We start from the raw sequence: 16,615 nt of genomic DNA on the forward strand, positions 1-16,615 counted from the left end.
CTTTTAAACAAGATTAAAGTGCTTGAGGTCACACACTCTTCCGTCCAGGCACGGTGCCTACTAAAGCTGTTGCAGAGAACAGAGACCCAGTCTGTGGACACATTAGTCATTCTGTGTGAGAAAGAATGTGCACTACAAAATGCTCCTTGAAAAGCCATTGTTTTGATTTGTGTTTGAATTGATCACCAACACAGTTTTACTAGATTTTTTTAGCATTTGACCAAGGGCTGAGCCAATGCTTCTCTGAAACCCCCAACTGCCCATTAAACTTGACCTCTGTCCCACTTCTGTGCCCGGTGAGGACCAGCTCCCACCCTGGTTCTTTCCAGTGTGGTGTCTGGCAGATGTTTCCTTCTGGGAATGCAGGATGCAGATGACTGGAGAAAGCAACCTTGCAGGAGCCCAGCCAGGGAGGGCAGCTAGAGAGCCAGAGCTGGCTGTAGATGCACACGCTGCTCCAGCAGGAAGGAACGGGCCAGACAGTGCAGCCTTGCACTTAACCTTTTTCCAAAATGTCCAAAAACTTTGGCATTGGGGACAGTGTGATGGCAGAGATCTGAAGAAAATGAGAATAAGAAAGTCCACTAGCAAGGTTTGACTGTGCTGTTTGGAATATTTGAATAGGTACATTCAAGAACTCTGTGTTGATAGTTGGATGAATGCGGCTGCAAAGAGCTTATAAGGGAGGAAAGAAAAACCTGAGAAAAAGCCCAAGCAAATAAAGGGAGCCCTGTGATCAAGGGAGGGACAGGGTGTCCTGTTAACTCCAGGGTGTGAGAGGCAGCTCTCTTGGAGACCAGGGCCTTAACAAGGTCAGCCTTTGCCCAGGCAGTTTGGGGAAGAAGAGATTTGGCAGCTAGGAGAACTAGCTCTGTGACCTTGAGAAAGTCACTGCTCCTCTCTGAACTCCAAGCCCTTCATCTTGCAACATTTGAGGGTCAGATAGGAGGGTTCCGTTTATGCTCTAGCTCCTTGAAGAGAAAGCCCAGTCCTGACAGTGCCCAGATCAAGGCACAGCTGTAGTGTGCATAGGGAAAGCTCCTCCTCTGGACATCTGTTCCCTAATGACCTGTGCAATATATGTGCCTCTCTAGCTCTTCAGTAAACCCCACCCAGCCAGGACCACCACAGGGAAGCCGTCACCTGGGAAGGATGTCTCCACGCCTGCCAGCCTGCCTAGCCACTCGCAGTCCTTTCTCTACAGCCTACAGTCACTGAGGCCCTCCCAAGTCACAGTCAAAGGTGATTACCTACCCCTGCTTGTTCTTTACCCTGTCCCAAGGTGGTCCTTTCAGAGACTGGGTTCCTCTGGAGATTCAGGGCATAGGCCTGGCCAAGTACTGGGGTCTGGCTTTGAATGGCTTAATCTCCAAATACATCTGGGGAGGCCTGGAAGTTTCCAGTACCTCCATTAGACCCTGACTGCTGAAGACCTGCATGTCTGTATGCCTCAGATATACATACTCTCCTCTCTTTCTTGCATGCATACACACTTATATACATAACAATCTATAGATACATATACAAACACCCTTCCCTCTCTCTCCTCCCCTCTAAAAAAACAGTCTCAAATTTTCCAAGGCAGACTTGCCACCTCCATGCCTTGGCCACAGTTGATCCCAAGAACCCAGGTGGGCCTGGCACTGGTTGCTAAGAACATGTGCCTTGGGGCAGACAGACTGGTGTGAGTCCCAGCCCAATTGTTTCCTAGCTCTGTAGCTTGTAGGGCCCAGGAATTGGGTGGGTCTCCCGTTTTACCCAGCACAGGGCAGGGAACTGGGTGGCCCTCGTCATGGAGTGGATAAGATGTACATTCTCAGCAGTGAGTCCTCACACACGCTAAATGGAACACACTGAGACGGATCATTATATTCATTCCACAGAAGAGCCCCTGAGGTAGAAAGGGATAGATTGACTTGCCCAGGATCACCAGGCTTGGAATAGAGTTCAGCAAACCCTGAACTCTGAGCTGTATTCCAGCTGGGTTTAAGCATGGCCTCTACAGTGCAGCTACTGAAGGACTGTGGCCATGCCCCAGATCATGGGCCCCCTCCCTGAGTAAGGCAGGAAGCGCTGGATAGGCAGAGTCACCCTGAAGCCCTATGGCTTTGTGTCATCTGCCCCAACAGCCAACCTGGCCTCCTCCTCTCCTGGCGTCATTGATGAGACTGAAGCCTTATGTGGCCACTGGCTTAATGTGTGTGCCCAAGCTAGAGGAGCCAAGGAGAGGGGACATGGGCCATCATAGGCCTAAGGCCGCCTTAGGGAGCTGCTGCCTGTCTTGCACATGCTTGGCCTGCAGGGACTCCTTCTTTCTGGGCCCAGCTAAAATAGGTGTTGTTCCTTCACTACATAGTTTCTGCCATACTAACTGGGGGGCAGATATGTACCTTTTCTCCCTAGGATCAGAGTCCCCCAAAGGGGCCATTGGCCACATTGTCCCTACCGAGAAGACCATCCTGGCTGTGGAGAAGAACAAGGTGCTGCTGCCTCCTCTCTGGAACAGGACCTTTAGCTGGGGCTTTGATGACTTCAGCTGCTGCCTGGGGAGCTATGGCTCAGACAAGGTGAGTGGCCACAGGGGAACAGAACCAGCATCAGGACCTCCACCTTCCTCCAGTGCTGAAATGTCTCTAGATCAGTGAGCCCAAGGCAGGGACAGCCACCCACACACACTTCCCCCTGAGGTTGTGCTCATAGCCTAGGAGAGAAAGGGTTCATGCAATCCTGAAAAGACCCTCTTGAGCCAGACCTCCAATCCGCATTCCAAGGAGCTGAACTTTCACGTTGGCAGCATACCCTTCTCCTTCAAAGCAAAGTTTGGCTGGTCCCCTGATTACATGGAGCCCACCGAGATGTGCACTCAGTGTGAGTGAGAAAGTCTGGGGCTTCCTGCCATTCCAGGCATGGCTTAGACTCAGAGGACACTTGCTAAACATCCAGCAGCCTTTCAGGAGCAAGACTTCCCACCCATCCTTTATCTTCCAGCTGTTTCTACCTTCTCCCCAGCGCCTCTCTCCTCCCACCCCATCCTATCACATCCAACAAATTCCCAACCCTCCATGCTCACTTTCACCAACTGGCTTCATGAGGCAGCCATCAAAACTGGCTTCAGAAACGCCCCCATCTGAAAGTTGTCCCCACCACCTCATGCTGAGCTGCTGCCTCTGGTGCTCACAGGATCTCGTGGCATCCCTCTACCTATCTCTCACCACCACTAGAGTAGAAGTTCCACCTTAGAGATAGACTTGGAATGGCCTGGATCTGGTCACCTGCTTCTGGATCCTGAACACATGACTTCTCCCTGGATCCCAGGGCACCCAGACTTGCTGGGGTATCTCCAATCTGTCCTGGCTTCCTGGCCACTGCCAGCCTTACCCAGTGCTCATTCCCCATTTTCCACAGATCCTGATGACCTTCGAGAACCTAGCTGCCTGGGGCCGCTGTCTGTGTGCTGTGTGCCCAACCTCCACAATGATTGTCACCTCTGGGGCCAGTGCTGTGGTGTGTGTGTGGGAGCTCAGCATGGTCAAAGGCCACCCAAGAGGCCTGCGCCTCAGGCAGGTACGTACCTCAAGCAGGTGTGTTGCCTCAGGCAGGGACAGCATTTGGGGCAGGGACAGGACTGCTGGCAGGCAAGGTACCTCAGGCAGGTGCAGTGCCTTGCACAGCAGTGGTACCTGAACACCTCTACTCCCTGCTGGATGAGGAGCCTGCCTTCCTCGAGAGGGAGCACTGTGAGGAGTGGAGGGTGGCCCACAGCTGTCTCCTGGGTAGATCTGGTGAGCGCGGGGCAGGTGCCTCTGTGGAGGTGCTACACCAGGCACCGGCAGCTGCTGCCATTCACACTCGGGGCTAGTGAAGTCGTTTTCCTTGCACCAGATGATTCTTTTCTGTGCATTAGTCATGGACTGGCCACTGTGTCAAGCACTTATCCATGGATTGCCTCATTTTCCCAGACAACACTTGTGTAAAACAACTATATTATCACCCTATTTTCTTAGTGAATAAAACTGAGATGCAAAGAAGTGCAGGGCTCATCTAAGTTCACAGACCCAGGAATGAGATGGTTTCAGAAGGGAAGTGATTGCAGCAAGAATAGAACCAACAGTGGGTGAGCCGGAAGCAGAACTGGCCCTACCTCTTGACCAACACCACTGGTAATACTGATCAGGGTGGGACTGTCATTTACTTAACGCACAGAATGCACCAGAGCCTCTCTCAGCACTAATTTTATTCTTGCAAAGGAATGTTATTCTCAATTTCAGACAAGGAAACAGTCTCAGAAAGGATAAGTGTGCATTGGAGCCTGGGTTTGTTTACCTCAAAATCCCATGCTTTCTCCCTGAGTGCTCTTGAACTTGCCTTAGAATATAACTTGAACCTCCAACTTGAACCAAAAATAATTTCCACACTTTTTTTATTTGGCCATAGCCCCCAAGTAACTCTACACACACACACACACACACACACACACACACACACACACACACGGAATAAAATAAACATACAAAATAAAACACACAAAATTCACCTGGACCAGATTCCTAAAGTGATCATGCTTCACTGAACCCACAGATTCTGGGTTTCCCTAGATGACTTTCAAGTCAGTTTGTCTCCCAGGACCTGCCCTTCTCCCCTGCTGCCATGGCCTGGGGCAGTGCAGGGTGTGCGCTTAATAATTGGGCCATGAAGCAGTGAATGGAGCAGTGAGGGAGGGAGATCATTCATCCTGGGGTGCTGGCACTTACTGAGATATGGCTCTGTAGGCATGTGCAGGTGCCCTACCCCCATACTCACTCTCCAAGGAAATCTCCCCAAGCAACAGTGGTACTTCAAGCCTTTCCAAACTTTCAGGTTGCTCCTGGAGGTTTTCTGACTCCTGGTCCCAATACCAATCAGTTGTCAGTGGACTGGTCTAAGAGACTGGAAATGAAAGCCAGAGTGTCCTCCTTCCTCAAATATCACTGATACCTATTTATGACTCACCCCAGAGACTGCAGGCAGTTCCATCCTGACCTTGGAGATGACCCTTCTGCTGCTACTCTGAACTCCCCCTTAGCAGTAAAGGTGCGCCAGAGAGCCCATGATATTGAAACCATAAAAATGCAATGTATCATCCTCTCCTAACTCCAAATCCAGAGAAAAGGGCATAGGGAATTTCACATGCTCTTACTTTCTAGACTAAATGATAAAACGCTTTATCATTTTCCTGTAAAGTCTCATGTGGCCTTGGGGATTCCCCCAAACCATTGGGTACTCAGTAAAGAGATCCCTCCCTGACCTGTAGACAGAGAAGTCATCATTAAATAACTTCATAAACAACTTTAAAAGTGTTTAAAGATATTATAACATTAAGGAGAAATTTCAAATTCACTTCAAAGACAACTGTCTATAATCTGCACAAAAGTTTTCATTTTTTGCATACTGCAATCCCTGATATACATATTTATACTTTTCTGATCTTTGTGCAGATATTTTTATTCCATTTTTACCCACCTAGCCTATCAAATTGTTTTTATTTTTTCTACAGCCTCTATAATTTACATTTCAATTGTTCCAGATTATTTCATTTCCATAAAATTACATTTCAATTGTTTTGTTATGTCAGTACACCACAGTTTAATAAACCAATTCTTCTAAAACAAAACAATTAAGTTATTTCCAAGTTTTAGCAATTTTGAATAATGCTGCAGAAAACATCTTGTTTGCTTCTGATTGTTTTCCTTATGATAAATTTTGAGGAGTAGAATTATTGCACAGTGACATAATGTTTTCCAAAATGGTTCTATAACTTTACAATGCCACCAACAATTAATTAAGAGTACCCATCTCATTGCAACATAATCATCATGAGGAATTATTTTGAGAGGTTTTTATTTGATTACATTTAGTTTTTGCTACTTTATTTAGGTATAAGATGATATAATAAAGATATTTTAATTGGCCTATAGAGAAGTATTATTCCGAAAAACTAAAGAGCCCACAGGGAACACATTTAAAAGTGTTGTAAACTTCCTTGATTTCCCTTGCTTTCCAAATGATGGGGGGCCCGATGCTTTCTATTGCCATAGCTGATGGGCTGGATAACCAAGTGGGCAGTGCTGTGTACACAAGCTGCCCCTTGGAAGGTGCATTCTCAGAGCTGCTCTCTCTGGGTCCCCAGCAGGGAACCCTTTTGTGTCCCCCCTTTGGAGTTGCTGTGTTCCTGTGGTCAGAACGTAATCATCAGACTTAGTTCATTCTGGGAAGAGGATCAGAAAGTCCCGTCAAATCCTCTCTTTCTTCTGTTTATTTAGATAGTTTCCATTTTCCTGAAACAACCCAAATCTTCTTCCATGGATCATGTGCAAAAATTTGCCATCACCATCTGGTTGGTGTCACATTAGGATCCATTGAGGACAAACAAGAACCTGTGGCTGAAAATTTTAATTGCTTTGATCAGGCAAAGTGACAGCTTTGAAAAATGATGCTCAGCCTCATTGACCCAAATGAGTGAGCAGTTGTCTGTGCCCTAAGGGTGGAGGTTTGCCACTAGGTAAGCCAGGACAATCACATTCCATAATACCACCTCCATAACCCCATGGCTTATTGCAGGGAACAGCAAGCATGTATAGCATAGAGAGTCTCAGATCAGGCTTTCTGGGTTGCTTGAGATGGAATATTCACAATTACCAGCAGCAATTGGCCCAGGGGTACCTTAGCCCCTTAGGAACACATACAGAGAAACCAAGGCCTCCAGCCAGATCTGAACATGAAACCATTCATGAATCAGGCCAAGCCCCAAATTAGATACACCTGAGGGCCAAGAGCAAGGCCTTAAGTCCCCACTGGACATGAACCCAGATCCATCATACTCAAAAAGTCAAAACTTTTTGACATGACTTGACCTCCTTTCCTCCTTCTGTTTAGTTCAAAAGCACATTTGTTTCTGAGTTTCCTAGAGGGATGCATCTCCCACTTGAGCATGCACTGAAAATCTCCTGGAGGGCTTGTGATACATGGCCTCACCCTCAGCGCTTGATTCAGTGGGTCTGGGGCTATAGCCCAATAATTTGCATAGCCAGCAAACTCCAGATGCTGTTGAGGCTGCTGGTCTGTTGAGACTTTATATGTCTCAACTTTATCTGTTGAAACTTAATCATGTTATGGACTGCTTTGGATTTCAGATGAATTCAGGGGAAGACAAAGAATAAGGCCACTGCTAACCCCTGGTTGGGTTGTCATAAAGGGACCATTGATTCTCCCCATCTGGGCCTCAACCTCTGGAAATGGATGAAACCCAGATGCCAGCAGTGGACCTGCACACCTGCACATGCACATGTCCACACTTAGGCTCTGAAGTCACTGAATCATGCTGAATCTGTTTTCTCATCTGGGACCAAGAGTAAAATGGAAGTTAGGGAGTCCTTTCAGGTAGCTGGATTGAGGACCCCCCCTCATAACTCATGATTCTCTTTCCTGTCCCCAGGCTTTATATGGACACTCCCAGGCTGTCACATGCCTGGCAGCATCTGTTGCCTTCAGCCTCCTGGTGAGCGGCTCCCAGGATGCCACCTGCATCTTGTGGGACCTGGACCTCCTCAGCTACGTGGCTCGCCTGCCTCCCCACCAGGAGGGCATCTCAGCCATCGCTATCAGTGACATCTCGGTAAAGTTCCTATTTCTTCATTCTGTGGCCTCCCATGACTTTGAATCTGTATGGTAGCATGTTGAACAATATTCCAAGAGAAAACCTAGGGACAAAAGAGATGCTGATCAGAGTGTAGAGGGCCTAACATGTACAGACCATTCACTACAGATGAGCATGGGAAACATCTGAGTCTAGCTTTAATTTTTACTTTGTCACCTTCTGTTCTCAGGGAGTTTAGGGCAGTGGGAGGTGTCTGGTCTAGCATAGGCATCAGGGAGTGGGGCAGAAATATCTGGTAGGCATGGCTGAAGAAGTTATCTTCCTAACTGCAATTCAGTGTTGAATGAACAAATGTCTGTGGTCTCTCTGTCAATTATTGAACCTGGTGCCCTGTTTTTGCCTCCATGCTGGCTAGCAAAGGTGAACCTCTCAGGGACATGTGTGTGAGAAGACAGAGAAATATGTACATCAGTGTGCAGTTTCTTCTAGGTTTGAAGCCCCTTTGTGGGGCATGGGCTCCCTGAGACACAGAGGTTTCTACCTCTACTCATAGAAAACCTCCAGGGCTGGCTGCATGGATAATGTGAGCAGAAAGCTCAAATGAGAAGGGGAGAATATGAAAGAACCTTCTGGTACCAGTTTTGGCTGGAAGTGTTGTTCCCCGTAGGTTTGAATAGAACTAATGTTAGATATGTGGATGGGAGACGAATGGATGGATGGATAGGTAGAAAGATAGAAGGATGAATAGGTGGATGGATGGTAGGTAAATAGATGGATGGATGGATGGATGGACAAATAGTTGGGAGTGTGGATAGATGGATTTGTGAGGGCATAAGTGGATGAGCAGATGGAGGATTGATGAACAAATGATGGATTTGTATGTGGTAAATGAATAGGTAGATGAGTTGATGTATTGGGGAAGGCCCCGATCCCTGATCTGGAGAACATAAAACGCATAATTAATTGTGTTCCTAAGCCCAGGAGAACACTGGCATCAAGGCAAGTTGTCCTGGAGTCAGATGAGTTCAGGATGTGCTTTCTGGGCCCAGGGCTGGGAGCAGGGCAGAGATATTTTAGACATAATCCTTGGCTTCAGGCAGTCTATCCCTAGCAAAAGGTAGGGCCACTACTTTCTTGGGTACAGGATAGACAGGGCTTGGAAAGCAAAGCCTCTGAATGTAAACTTTTCCAGAGATACAATGGGAACGGGACTCCTCAGAGAGTTCCTCCTGAGGGGCACTGCACGAGTTTATGAACCATGTGCAGTCACTTGAGCCTCTGTACCCCGCCCTCCACCAGAGGAACTCCAAAATGTCTTTCTGGGAGCAGGAGTGACCAACCATGTATAGGCCCTATGTCCAGAGCCAGGGGTGGTCTTCAGGCTGAGTCTTCTATGGCCACTAGATTAGGACTATGGAGAGGGAGCTGGGAGAGCCTGAAAGGTGGGCCATTCAACATTTGCTGGGGAAAGCAATATCTAAACACATAATTGCAGTATGAAATAAGCAAAGAATTTATAATTGTGTGAAGATACAACAGACCTATGAATTAGCTGAAAAGAGGTGATGTCTTAGGGGGTCTTGAGAGACCTTAGTTGGTCTTTACAAGATGGTAGTTTGGGGTGCTTGGATATGCAAAGTGAGTGACTAAGCAAGTGGCAGATGGGCTAGCAGCGACTCTAGCTTAGGGTAAAGCCTGTTCTCACTGCTGCAGGGCACCATTGTCTCCTGTGCTGGAGCCCACTTGTCCCTATGGAATGTCAATGGACAGCCCCTGGCCAGCATCACCACCGCCTGGGGTCCAGAAGGAGCCATAAACTGCTGCTGCCTGATGGAGGGGCCAGCATGGGACACAAACCATGTCATCATCACTGGGAGTCACGATGGCATAGTTCGGGTAAGTGTGTCTTGGGCAGAATGAGGACATGACACAGGAAATACCTCCATCTCCATTTTGCCTACTTGCTCCGAAGAGTCCCAGGATCCATGCTTCATGGGGTGTTGTCTCAACCTGTGGGTCAGCCAGAGGAGCCTGGGGTAGCTGGGTGGCAGGTACACTCTGGGCACAAGTGGGAGTCTTCTGTGTACTCAGCACTCATTCATTCAACAAGATCATTGAGCTTCTGATCAACCACTGCTGTATGAAGCCTAGTAGAAGCTCACAGAATCATCACTTGAGTGGAGGCTGGTTCTTCTCCCTTAGTAATAAAAATCCAGTAAGAAGCCATATGCAGTTGGCCTGAGAGCACCCACATGCAGGGATTGGGACCAAGGCCCAGATACAAAGAACCAGGAGGTGAAATTAGGAACAAGAGGATGTTAACTTAGTAATCTGACAATAAACTGACTTCAGAGTCTCCACAGTACAGGGACAGGGATGGAGGGAGAGTATGTAGTGATCTAGAGGTGGGAACGAATCTACCTACACTGTCATTGTTCTCAACTGAACCTCCACACAGGGGAACTGGAGTCTAAACATCCCTGGTGATAAATTAACATCAGAAGTGAAAGGGTTAGAGGACAGCCCCTTTCCCTTTCTTCAGGATCCTCCCAGTGTAAAAGAATAGGTTGGGCCACTCCCAGCCTGCAGACATGATAATTTCCCCAGCTGATGATATTTTCTCTTTTCTGGACAGATTTGGAAGACTGAGGATGTGAAAATGTCTGTTCCCAGGCAGACAGCGGCAGAGGAGACCTCAGTTCAGCCTCCAAGCCCCAGAGGTACCTGCCTGGCCAGGAGGAGACCACCCTTACCTTGCAAACTACCCTCTTTCCCTCCCTTCTCTCTGCTTTTGGCCCACGGCTGCAGTTCCACCCAGGTCTGCAGAGCTTAGGAAAGCCATTAAGGCTCTGGAGATTGCTGCCAGGTTTGGGAACAAGAGACTGTTTATTTACTGAAAGTTTCTGTTGAAATGTAAAGCATTATGAGAGACCCTCTTGAGTCCTCACCTCATTCTTGCAAGAACCAGTGACCCCTGGGCTGCTCCTTGGACACAGGGGTGGTATGTGGTGGATGTCAGGTAACCCTGAGCTTCAGAGAAGAAAACATACTTTGGTGATCTTGGTTTGATGCTTTTCATCTGTCTGGGTGGCTCTGGAATGCCAGACTCCCCAGCCCACAACCTGGAACCAGCTGCCTACTTGCCTGGACAGCCAGGCTGCAGATAGGAGCAAGGGAAGGGACACTTCCCCAGGGTTGAGGAAGTGTTTCCATCATGTCCTAGATTGCCCCGTTGACCTGGATCCACCCACCCAATTCTCCATGGCAAATCCCTCAAAAGTAGATCATCTGCATCTGTGAGAACATATTTAAAAAATGCAAGAGGCTTATTAAAAATATAGATCCCCATCCTTTTACTCAGTCTAACCCATTGGAAAAGATTGGGTGTTGTTAGCATTTACATGTGTGGTGTGCCCCTAAAGTAAGAGAACCACTATTCTGCAGCAAAGCCCACTTTGAGTTGTGGTAAATAAGACTGAAGTAAGAAAACCTGTTTCACCTTCTGCCCTCATAGCCTCGCCACAAGTGCCATCATGGACACCATTATAAAGCTGAGATGGCAGAGAGCTGACTGTGCAGCTTCCACCTCAAACACTTCTCACCCATTTTCTCATTTCTCGTGCAGTCCTTTGTAGTGGATATCACTACCATTTGATGAAGATAAGAAAACTGAGGAACAGGGAGGTCAGCAACTTGCCCAAAGTTACCTAGCAACCAAAGTTACCATCTTCTCAACTTCTGCCACTAGAGCATCCACACCAACCACTGCAGGATCATGCCAACCTCTGATGTGGGATCAGGACCACCAACCCCTCCACCATGAACACAGGCACAAAACACACCATCAAAGCTGTCACCTCTTCCACCACCTCTGTCTGGTTACCCCAATTCTTGCGATCTTGCCAGAAAGATTTCAGACATGTGACTCAGAGTAGCTGGAGTGAGTTCATTAGAAAGGGTAGGAAAAGGGTAAAGAGGACACTCTCAAGGGAGAGAGTAGATCTTCTCAGAGAGAGAAGGAGGGCACACCCCTCCTGCCCTCCAGTTCTATTGGAAGTCCCAGGGAAGTTTCCAGAGAGTCCTGCCCAGGTCCATTTATTTATTTTTTTCTTTTTTCAGTACTGGGGATTGAACCCAGGGGCATTTTACGATTGAGCTACATCCTCAGCCCTTTTTATTTTTTATTTTGAGACAGGGTCTCACTAAGTTGCTGAAGGGCTTGCTAAGTTGCTGAGGCTGGCCTTGAACCTGTGATACTCCTGTCTCAGCCCCCTGAATCACTGGGATTACAGGCATGTGCTATCAGACTGGCCCAGGTCCATCTTCTGACTTTTGACTGACAGCATAGGAACTGCTAGGACCTCCTGCAATAGAGGATGGTGTGGTGCCCACAGAGGCAGAGTTTAAGGAAATTGAGCCCCCCTGTTTTTTGCATGAATTCCCTGCCCACTTAGTTGATCTATTAGTCTTTGAATAACCCTCGACAAACTTTCTTTGTAAGGGTCAGAGTGACTGGGAGTTGTGACATAGTTTTTATGATAAGAAAGGGTCCAAGCCACTTGGTAGGGTGTGACATGATTTTGAAACAATAGTTTGTCTTAAGGGGATGTAATTATGGCCGAGGGGCAGGAGGTGACATAACAGGCCCCAAACTTTCAGGGGCCTGCTTGTTGGATGAGGCCTTGCTTGTTGGACAACAGTCACTGTTTATTGTCCTTTCCCTGCTCACCCATTCATGGCTGACCAGCTACCTAATATTCACCACCACGGCTTTCTCCAGTGTAGCCAAACTTCTCTCTCAGCTTTGGCTTCATCAAAGATTCCAGCCAAGAACTGAGACATCCTTCCTGGGTCCCACAATCAAAAAGAAACATCCTATAGTGAAGTGAGAGATCTCCTATCACACTGACCCCTTCTGGTAGCTGGCTCCCTGTTTGTTCTGCTTTCCAACAAGTGATCATTCATAGGAGAGAATTTCCCTGATTTCTGAAGGTTGTCTTCTGAAAATAGTAGCCATTTTCAATGATTTTAAAAAATATCTCATACTTGGTTGATTCATTTAGTCATCAATTCATGAATAGTTGGTTTTGTTATGCAAAAACATGGCTCTTTTATTATGTAAGCATATAGGACAACCCCTCAGCCCATGCTTTGTCATAGGCTCTACACTGGGAATCCCTTCCTTCAAAATAACACCATCCAGGGACCCTTGTCAACAATCTATGGTGATCCAGAGGACTAACACCACTGACTAAGAACCACATTCAATAAACTTATCCTAGAATCCCTAGGGTGCTTGGAGACCATGAGGAATCAGCCCATTTCAGTGGAAAAGAAGAGAAGTATAAGCCTTATGAATTTTAACGAAACCAGGGAGCTGAGAGAGAAAGTTTTGTACCAGCGTTCAGGATGAAGGCTTGTTTGTAGTGATTACATGGAATACACCTGCATGAGACTGCACTCCATATTGGTTTTAGGATCAACTTCCCATTTGAACCTATCCAGGCCCAATAGGCTAAAGAGATTAGCTTAGTCCATGGTTGATAGATGGATGCCCCCAAATGAATGGTAGATAAATTGGTGGAGGGGTGGATGGGTGGATGGACAGGTGAAGGAAAGGCATCTCAGAGCCATTCCGTTATCTAGACATGCCATTGGACTCCCAGGTCTCTATTCAGTGTAAACAATTGTGATGAAGCTGCATCCATTGGCCATGGGGTCTAGCAAATGAGAAGTGGGGAATGAGGCTCTAGACCCAACTCTGTCCCAGAAACTTGTCTAGCCCCCTCTCCTCTATGTCAAATGGAGACATTTCCTATCTTGTAGGGTACTGATGACAGAAAACCAACTGATATAGACAAGAATTCACAAATGCCGGTCATGGTTGCTATTTTCTCAGACTCCTGACAATGTATTCTCTTTGAACATAACAGCCAGTACCATAAGGGAAATTACAGAATGGTTGCAGTGGACACCATCCTTACCATGCCCCACTCAACTGACTGCCAGGATGGTGGTTATCATTACAGGAAAGATTAGGATAAAATGACACCATGGCGCAGACATAGTCAAAAAAATTAGATTGAGCCATAGTTTAGAGTCAACAAATCTATGCGCAGATTTGCAAACCTAACCCGCTGGAGGTCTTTAATAAGGAAGCATGTTGTTCTTATAATATTGCTCAAAACTGTTTTGTTAGAAAGGGATCAGTATTAAGCATGACACATAGATATTTGCACGTGTGTCCTCTTGCTGTTTATATTATTGTATCCCCTCAAATGTCTTAAGGGGCAAGAAAGGAGATCTTTGATGATATTAAGGAGACTGCATTTGTGGGCAGAGGTAATATAATTTCTGCCTGGAATTCATTTATTTGTCATTTGCAGCAAGGACCAACCCAGTTGGGTACATTTTATTCCAGAAATCACCTCCTAGACTGGACTCAATCTGGTACCTAAAAAGCAGTCAGGAAATGCTTGTTATTTGGACTTATACAGGAATTTACAAATGCCTGGTTCTAATTCAAGGCAGCTTCCCCAACTTGTAGCCCTCCTGAATTTCCTGGTATGTGGGCCTGTCTGCATATGTAGGTGACCATCGCAGAACATCTGGGGCTGCCTGGCCTCCTGCCCCAAGTCCAGCAAAGTGGCCTTATAGGCACATACCCAGCTGATATCTCTCCATCTCACACTTTATGTTGAAGGAATTGCTGTCTGTCCCCAAATGCAGTCATTAAAATGAGTGAAGTAACAGTCATTGAGTTATATTTTTTGAAAAAACGTTCTCAGCATTTAATTATTGGTTGTGGCGTGAGAGGATTTAGATAAGTTGATAATGTCGACTTTATGTAATTTATTTTTACTAAGCAATTACGGGCTGCATTACATCCTGGCAGCAAGGTATTATGGGGCATCTTATTAAGCATAAAGCCAGTAAACACTGATGAACAATTTTGCTGAACTAGGCATGCAATTTAGAAAGCAATAATACACAAATCCAATTTGGTACACAATGGATACCGCGGCACGTCAGCACATGTAACTATCACAGCCTGCAAATTAAATTGGGACGGCCCTTTTTGCAACAGCACAGGCCAAGATTAAATATATTTTCCCCCTCAATTTAACAAGTTGCTGACCACAAATATAAATATGTGTGTATGTGTTTGTGGTTCCATGTGTGGATGCACACGGGCTCATATGTGAAGCCACTCGGGTGTTCTAACTATTCTCTCACACGCTTTACGCAGGCCAAAAGTGGGAAAAGAACCTTGCCCTGAGTAGAGAGCTGGATGTCAGCTTGGCTTTGACTGGGAAACCCAGCAAGACCAGCCCTGCAGTGACAGCTCTGGCTGTGTCTAGGTAAGTGCAGCCTGGTTTCCCCAGGCCTCCAGCAGAGGGTGCTGTGGCCACCCTTAGAAAAGTCCCAGCTGCTCTGGACTCCTCAGACTTAGAAAGGCCACCTCACCACAGGGACCCAGGGGGCAGGGCAGGCACTTGCTGAAGGCACCTTGGCCCTACAGGGCCTTAGGGAGTGTTTTTGATTATTTTTGTTTTTCTTTTAACTCACACATGCTCTTTCTCTCTTGGGCTTGACTATCCATGAATTTCTAAAGAATTTCAAAAGGTAGAAGAAGCATATCGTTTTGTCATCTTATCCTAAAGAGGATCTTTTTTTCATGAATTCCCCTGAATGCTGATTATAGCATTTGGTAAGATGACCATCTTACATTAACAGAAAATGCCTTTTGAGGGCTCTAAGCCCATGTAGTATCAGAGATGACAGTTGATACCCATTATTTCATTGTTAGTGTGACCAGGTAGAAGTAGTTATTGTGGTTAACCTCTCTGCACACTAGATGGTGTAGTCTCAAGAGGCTTCTGACCTCTTAAAGCCCCTTCCTTCCTCCCTGTGCTGGAGTGGGCCGTTCTGCAGTGAGTCTCTGGTGGTGGGAATTGCTGGATGTTCTGGACTAGGTGGGGTGGAGCGGGCATGGGGATTAGGAAGAAGGGTCCAGAGCTGCACTCCTCACTGGAAACTTGCCTGTTGGGCCTGGGGCCTTATATGCATGTCCTACAGAACGGGAGCTTCCCCCTGGAGTTGCTGGAGAGACAGAGGCAGGGCCTCAGCTGGGTCCCTGAAGCCGGGAAAGCTTCACTTTCCCCCAGTGCTTTGGGAGTCACAAGCCTCCAGCTCAAAAGCCCCCTTCAATATAGTTTCCAATTCTCCCACTCCTTCTTCCATGTTGCAATTTCCTGCATGCTGGCTGGGATACACGATAATCACACTCTTTCCTTTTTTTCCTCTTCCCAAGAAACCAGACCAAGCTCCTGGTTGGCGATGAGAAGGGAAGAATATTCTGCTGGTCTGCAGAGGGGTAGGAGGAAAAAGGTGGCAGAGGCTCTGGCACAGTAGCCACGTGTCCCTGGGGGCAGCAGCGCCAGGCGGAAGGCAGCTGATGTGGCACAGGGCGGTGGGCTCTGTACCCAAGGGGAGCTTCCAGGGCCTCATGTGCTCAGGTTCTCAAAAAAGGACTCTCTGGCAACCAGTGTTCTACACCCCAACCATTTCTCTGGTCCATGGAACTTCTATAAGAAGAATAAGAACACACATTCATGCTAGAAACTGTGAGCTGTTAATGACAAGCTGCATGTGAAATTATACAACTCACCTTATCGAGGGCTTATTGCACTGAAAAACATGGGATTGATTATTGGAAACTAATGGAAACTGTCATATTGTCTATTTTATTAAAGCAACTATTTTCCAAATGCAAGAATGTTTGAGTTTAAGATTGGCACTCTTTTCCATTCAGATATTTTCATCTCCATACTTAGAAAGGCAGGAAAGCCATGGGGAGTAAGTGGCCACTACTAAGCAGGCCCAGCCTCTGTGGCTGAACCATAGTATGTAGCCATGAGTGTTGCCCAGAGCATGTGTAGGGAAGTCTGTCACTGTAGGTGACACTCCCTATCTGGGCAT

At 47.0% G+C, this 16,615-nt stretch overlaps 1 protein-coding gene across 2 annotated transcripts in view; it reads left to right on the forward strand.

Annotated features, from left to right (window-relative positions):
• WDFY4 (WDFY family member 4) overlaps nt 1–16,404 on the forward strand; it is a 250,451-nt gene extending 234,047 nt beyond the window's left edge. The window contains exons 54-61 of one of the 2 annotated variants that reach the window (XM_081267492.1): nt 1,095–1,242; nt 2,383–2,567; nt 3,406–3,564; nt 7,472–7,651; nt 9,347–9,529; nt 10,269–10,353; nt 14,883–14,994; nt 15,948–16,404. In XM_081267492.1, coding sequence (XP_081123618.1) covers nt 1,095–1,242; nt 2,383–2,567; nt 3,406–3,564; nt 7,472–7,651; nt 9,347–9,529; nt 10,269–10,353; nt 14,883–14,994; nt 15,948–16,014 — 1,119 coding nt within the window. In that variant the 3' untranslated portion in view covers nt 16,015–16,404. The remainder of the gene's footprint in view (nt 1–1,094; nt 1,243–2,382; nt 2,568–3,405; nt 3,565–7,471; nt 7,652–9,346; nt 9,530–10,268; nt 10,354–14,882; nt 14,995–15,947) is intronic. The other variant, XM_081267493.1, reaches the window with a different exon arrangement.
• The last annotated feature ends 211 nt before the right edge of the window (nt 16,405–16,615 follow it).

This window comes from Spermophilus citellus, assembly GCF_964194105.1.
Source record: "Spermophilus citellus genome assembly, chromosome: 15".
Lineage (NCBI taxonomy): Eukaryota > Metazoa > Chordata > Mammalia > Rodentia > Sciuridae > Spermophilus > Spermophilus citellus.